Source organism: Oncorhynchus gorbuscha, unplaced genomic scaffold, assembly GCF_021184085.1.
Source record: "Oncorhynchus gorbuscha isolate QuinsamMale2020 ecotype Even-year unplaced genomic scaffold, OgorEven_v1.0 Un_scaffold_4644, whole genome shotgun sequence".
NCBI classification, from domain to species: domain Eukaryota; kingdom Metazoa; phylum Chordata; class Actinopteri; order Salmoniformes; family Salmonidae; genus Oncorhynchus; species Oncorhynchus gorbuscha.
Window position 1 is genome coordinate 1 of NW_025748619.1, and position 6,311 is coordinate 6,311.

The 6,311-nt window shown below is 51.4% G+C and overlaps 1 protein-coding gene across 1 annotated transcript; it reads left to right on the top strand.

Annotated features, from left to right (window-relative positions):
• Positions 1-20: 20 nt before the first annotated feature.
• On the top strand, positions 21-1,847 carry LOC124028674 (anoctamin-2-like). The gene is made up of 3 exons (XM_046340673.1): positions 21-73; positions 186-286; positions 1,652-1,847. Exons 1-3 carry the CDS (start codon positions 65-67, stop codon positions 1,845-1,847), a joined length of 306 nt encoding a protein of 101 aa, XP_046196629.1. The 5' UTR covers positions 21-64.
• Positions 1,848-6,311: the final 4,464 nt, after the last annotated feature.

Here is a 6,311-nt window from a genome sequence, read left to right on the forward strand (position 1 = left end):
CGTGTGTGTTGACAGGTTTGCAGGCAGGCCGGGAGACTACGTCTATGTTTTTAATGACTACCGGATGGAGGAGGTGAGGGGGGGTGTTAGTGGAGGGTGTTTGTATGCTAATGTTCTTGCTTACAACTTACTGTCTGGCCTCTGTCATACTCTTGGCTCTGCCCCCCTCTCTCTCCCCCTCTCAGTGTGCCCCTGGAGGCTGTTTAATAGAGTTGTGTATTCAGCTCAGCATCATCATGGTGGGGAAACAACTCATTCAGAACAATGTCTTTGAGATCGGCATCCCGTAAGTACACACACACACACACACACACACACACACACACACACACACACACACACACACACACACACACACACACACACACACACACACACACACACACACACACACACACACACACTGCCCTGCCCATTCCTCCTCTATATCTGCCATTAAGGACATTCTGCTGAAGGACATTTTCTCTCCTGACTTTATGAGACGAACATCAATATCAGGGGTTTAATATTTTAATGTTAGGACGTTCTCTATTACTCTGTGATGCTTCACTGGGGATCATAGTGGCTCATAGTGGTTCATAGTGAGTCATAGTGGCTCATAGTAGTTCATAGTGGCTCATAGTGGCTCATAGTGGCTCATAGTGTCTTATTTAATATTTTAATGTTAGGACGTTCTCTATTACTCTGTGCTGCTTCACTGGGGATCATAGTGGCTCCTAGTGGCTCCTAGTGGCTCATAGTGGCTCATAGTGGTTCCTAGTGGCTCCTAGTGGTTCACAGTGGCTCCTAGTGGCTCACAGTGGCTCATAGTGGCTCATAGTGGTTCATAGTGGCTCATTTTAATGTTAGGACGTTCTCTACTACTCTGTGCTTTCTCACTGGGGCTCCTAGTGGCTCATAATGGTTAATAGTAGTTAATAGTGGCTCATAGTGGCTCATAGTGTGTTATTTAATATTTTAATGTTAGGATGTTCTCTATTACTCTGTGCTGCTTCACTGGGGTTCATAGTGGCTCATAGTGGCTCATAGTGGCTCATAGTGGCTCCTAGTGGCTCCTAGTGGCTCCTAGTGGCTCATAGTGGCTCCTAGTGGCTCACAGTGGCTCACAGTGGCTCACAGTGGCTCACAGTGGCTCACAGTGGCTCACAGTGGTTCATAGTGGTTCATAGTGGTTCACAGTGGTTCATAGTGGTTCACAGTGGCTCATAGTGGTTCACAGTGGCTCATAGTGGTTCATAGTAGTTCATAGTGGCTAATTTTAATGTTAGGACGTTCTCTACTACTCTGTGCTGCTTCACTGGGTTTCATAGCGGCTCATAGTGGTTCACAGTGGCTCGTAGTGACTCGTAGTGACTCGTAGTGGCTCATAGTGGCTCATAGCGGCTCATAGTGGTTCATAGCGTCTTTTTTAATGTTAGCATATTCTTCATTACTCTGTGCTGCTTCACTGGGGCGCATAGCAACTTATAGCAGCTCATAGTGTCCTATTGTGTCCTATTGTGTCCTATTGTGTCCTATAGTGTCCTATTGTGTCCTATTGTGTCCTATAGTGTCCTATAGTGTCTTCGAGTTTCATGGTTCTCTTTCTCTCTGACTCCATCTCTCCTTTTCTCTCTCCATCTCTTCCTCCCTTCTCGCTCTCCCTCGTCAGTAAGTTGAAGAAGTTGATCCGAGCATGGAAGGGTAAGGGGATTTCATTGGAGGAGAAAGAGGAGCAGCGTGCCAGACCTCCTCAACAGTGGAACCTGGACTACACCCTGGTCCCCTTTGAAGGACTGACCCCTGAGTACATGGAGATGAGTGAGTATATAGTAACAGTAGATAACAGAGGTGAGGAGGTCAGGTGATTAACTAGACACCTGGACCATACCACCCTGCCTCTCTCTCCCTGTTACCTGGACAGAGACCATACCTCCCTGTTACCTGGACAGAGACCATACCACCCTGTTACCTGGACAGAGACCATACCACCCTGTTACCTGGACAGAGACCATACCACCCTGTTACCTGGACAGAGACCATACCACCCTGTTACCTGGACAGAGACCGTACCACCCTGTTACCTGGACAGAGACCGTACCACCCTGTTACCTGGACAGAGACCGTACCACCCTGTTACCTGGACAGAGACCGTACCACCCTGTTACCTGGACAGAGACCGTACCACCCTGCCTCTCTCTCCCTGTTACCTGGACAGAGACCATACCACCCTGTTACCTGGACAGAGACCGTACCACCCTGTTACCTGGACAGAGACCATACCACCCTGTTACCTGGACAGAGACCGTACCACCCTGCCTCTCTCTCCCTGTTACCTGGACAGAGACCGTACCTCCCTGTTACCTGGACAGAGACTGTACCACCCTGTTACCTGGACAGAGACCGTACCACCCTGTTACCTGGACAGAGACTGTACCACCCTGTTACCTGGACAGAGACCGTACCACCCTGTTACCTGGACAGAGACCGTACCACCCTGTTACCTGGACAGAGACCGTACCACCCTGTTACCTGGACAGAGACCGTACCACCCTGTTACCTGGACAGAGACCGTACCACCCTGTTACCTGGACAGAGACCGTACCACCCTGTTACCTGGACAGAGACCGTACCACCCTGTTACCTGGACAGAGACCATACCACCCTGCCTCTCTGTCTCTCTCTTAGGCTTGGTACACTTACAGCTCATCTCTTGGCTACTGTAGATTACTTTATCACTGAACCTCATCCCAGATCCAAGATGGCGTAGCAGTTCAGACGTCTTTGTCTTGTCGTGTCCCGTGTATATATCTTGGGCTTGGTACACTTACAGCTCATCTCTTGGCTACTGTAGATTACTTTATCACTGAACCTCATCCCAGATCCAAGATGGCGTAGCAGTTCAGACGTCTTTGTCTTGTTGTGTCCCGTGTATATATCTTTTTTTTCCTTCGTATATATTTCTTAGATATTTTTAATATTTTTAACCTCAGTTTCAACATGCTCTCCTACAACCCGCCACCCAATGTGGTATGGATCTGCTATTTTCTATACTGCAGAACCGGAACCCCCAACAGGAGATAGCCAGCTAACTAGCTACTAGCTAGTAGTCAGTTAGCCACTGCTAGTGGTCATCAGCTAACCTGGTCAACTCCTGGCAGTCAGCATAGAGCGAATCAACCCAGATCATACCGGACTGCTTTTTCTCCACATCTCCGGTTTCCTACCGCAAGCTCTGAACCTTTTCACCTGGATCATCACAGCCAGCTAGCTGCTATCCGAGTGGCTACCCCCTGGCTAACGTCTCTGTCCCAACACAAACACCAGTGAGCCTGGAACTAGCCTCGTGCTACTCCCATCTCCCGGCTAGCTGCTGTCCAAGTGGCTACCCCCTGGCTATTGTCTCTGTCCCAACACAAACACCAGTGAGCCTGGAACTAGCCTCGTGCTACTCCCATCTCCCGGCTAGCTGAAGAGGTCCATCAGCCACTCCTTGGGCTACAATACATATTTTGCCAATTGGCCTGGACCCCTTTTACTGCCGACACTGAGCCCTGACGATTCCATCACGACTGGTCTACCGACATAATCTGCCGAGGGGTTTCAACAGGCTCCTCTGTTGCGACATCCCCTGAAGGCCCATCCGCTAGCCTGCTAGCCACGACCCTGTTTAAAAATATAAATATAAATATATGCCATTTAGCTGTTTAGTCATGTGTGCATACATTCTACGGAATGTTACAAGCTGCTCTAAACTGAGGACCTTCAGCCAATTTCTTGGCCTACAATACCCATTTTGCCAATTGGCCTGGACCCTTTTACCACACGGAGCCCTGCTGATCCATCATGACTGGTCTGCCGACGTAACCACACAAGGGGCTACAACAGACTTATTCCGTTAAGACGTCCCCCTAAGGCCCTTCTGCTAGCCCCAGTCCGCTAGCTGTCTGAATGTCCGTGTCTCCAGCTCACCTAGCTTCCCACTGGTCCCTATGATCACTCTGCTACACATGCGTCTCCCTAATGTCAATATGTCTTGTCCATTGCTGTTTTGGTTAGTGATTATTGTCTTATTTCACTGTAGAGACTCCAGCCCTGATCAATATGCCTTAACTAGCAATTTTGTTTCACCTCCCACACATGTGGTTGACCTCACCTGGTCTAAATGGTGGCTCGATAGACAAAACCTCTCTCATCGTCACTCAATGCCTAGGTTTATCTCCACTGTATTCACGTCCTACCATACCCTTGTCTGTACATTATGCCTTGAATCTATTCGTCCGTGCCCAGAAACCTGCTCCTTTTACTCTCTGTTCCGAACGCACTAGACAACCAGTTCTTATTGCCTTTAGCCGTACCCTTATCCTACTCCTCCTCTGTTCCTCTAGTGATGTAGAGGTTAATCCAGGCCCTGCAGCGCCTAGCTCCACTCCCATTCCCCAGGCGCCTCATTTGTTGACTTCCCTAAACCACTTCAGCGAGCAGGCCTTTCTAATCGACCTGGCCTGGGTATCCTGGAAGGATATTGACCTCATTCTGTCAGTAGAGGATTCCTGGTTATACTTTAAAAGTGCTTTCCTCACCATCTTAAATAAATAAGCATGCCCCATTCAAAAAATGTTGAACCAGGAACCGATATAGCCCTGGGTTCTCTCAAGACCTGACTGCCCTTGACCAGCACAAAAACATCCTGTGGCATTCTGCATTAGCATCTAATAGCTCTCTGTGATTTGCAATATTTCAGGGAAGTTAGGAACAAATATACACAGGCAGTTAGGAAAGTTAAGGCTGGCTTACCTCCCCCATTTCTCCTTCACCCAAATCCAGATAGCCGATGTTCTGAAAGAGAATCTGGACCCCTACATATCAGCTGGGCTAGACAATCTGGACCCTCTCTTTCTGAAACTATCCATCACAATTTTTGCAACCCCTATTCCTAGCCTGTTCAACCTCTCTTTCGTATCGTCTGTTATCCCCAAAGACTGGAAAGCTGCCACAGTCATCCCCCTCTTCAAAGGGGGACACTTCTGTCCCTTCTTTGGACACTGTTAACTAACCTCCAGACGAGCTTCAATGCCAGACATCTCTCCTTCTGTGGCCTCCAACTGCTCTTAAATGCAAGTAAAACTAAATGTATGCTCTTCTGCCGATCGCTGCCCACACCTGCCTGCCTGCCCGTCCAGCATCACTACTCTGGACTGTTCTGACTTAGAATATGTGGACAATTACAAATACCTAGGTGTCTGGTTAGACTGTAAACTCCTTCCAGACTCACATTAAGCATCTTCTAGGTTCTGAACTCAGGGTGGGTCCCCTGCTAGGTCCTGAACTCAGGGTGGGTCCCCTGCTAGGTCCTGAACTCAGGGTGGGTTCCCTGCTAGGTCCTGAACTCAGGGTGGGTCCCCTGCTAGGTCCTGAACTCAGGGTGGGTCCCCTGCTAGGTCCTGAACTCAGGGTGGGTCCCCTGCTAGGTCCTGAACTCAGGGTGGGTCCCCTGCTAGGTCCTGAACTCAGGGTGGGTCCCCTGCTAGGTCCTGAACTCAGGGTGGGTCCCCTGCTAGGTCCTGAACTCAGGGTGGGTCCCCTGCTAGGTCCTGAACTCGGGTGGGTCCCCTGCTAGGTCCTGAACTCGGGGTGGGTCCCCTGCTAGGTCCTGAACTCGGGGTGGGTCCCCTGCTAGGTCCTGAACTCGGGGTGGGTCCCCTGCTAGGTCCTGAACTCGGGTGGGTCCCCTGCTAGGTCCTGAACTCGGGGTGGGTCCCCTGCTAGGTCCTGAACTCGGGTGGGTCCCCTGCTAGGTCCTGAACTCGGGGTGGGTCCCCTGCTAGGTCCTGAACTCGGCGTGGGTCCCCTGCTAGGTCCTGAACTCGGGGTGGGTCCCCTGCTAGGTCCTGAACTCGGCGTGGGTCCCCTGCTAGGTCCTGAACTCGGGGTGGGTCCCCTGCTGAGGTCCTGAACTCGGCGTGGGTCCCCTGCTAGGTCCTGAACTCGGCGTGGGTCCCCTGCTAGGTCCTGAACTCGGCGTGGGTCCCCTGCTAGGTCCTGAACTCGGCGTGGGTCCCCTGCTAGGTCCTGAACTCGGGGTGGGTCCCCTGCTAGGTCCTGAACTCGGCGTGGGTCCCCTGCTAGGTCCTGAACTCGGCGTGGGTCCCCTGCTAGGTCCTGAACTCGGCGTGGGTCCCCTGCTAGGGTCCTGAACTCGGCGTGGGTCCCCTGCTAGGTCCTGAACTCGGCGTGGGTCCCCTGCTAGGTCCTGAACTCGGGGTGGGTCCCCTGCTAGGTCCTGAACTCGGCGTGGGTCCCCTGCTAGGTCCTGAACTCGGCGTGGGTCC

What these genes read in the sequence shown, in the direction of transcription:
- LOC124028674 (XM_046340673.1), top strand. An exon ending in GTCTTTGAGATCGGCATCCC is followed by an intron (nt 287 to 1,651) that starts GTAAGTACACAC and finishes CTCCCTCGTCAG; the next exon opens with TAAGTTGAAGAAGTTGATCC.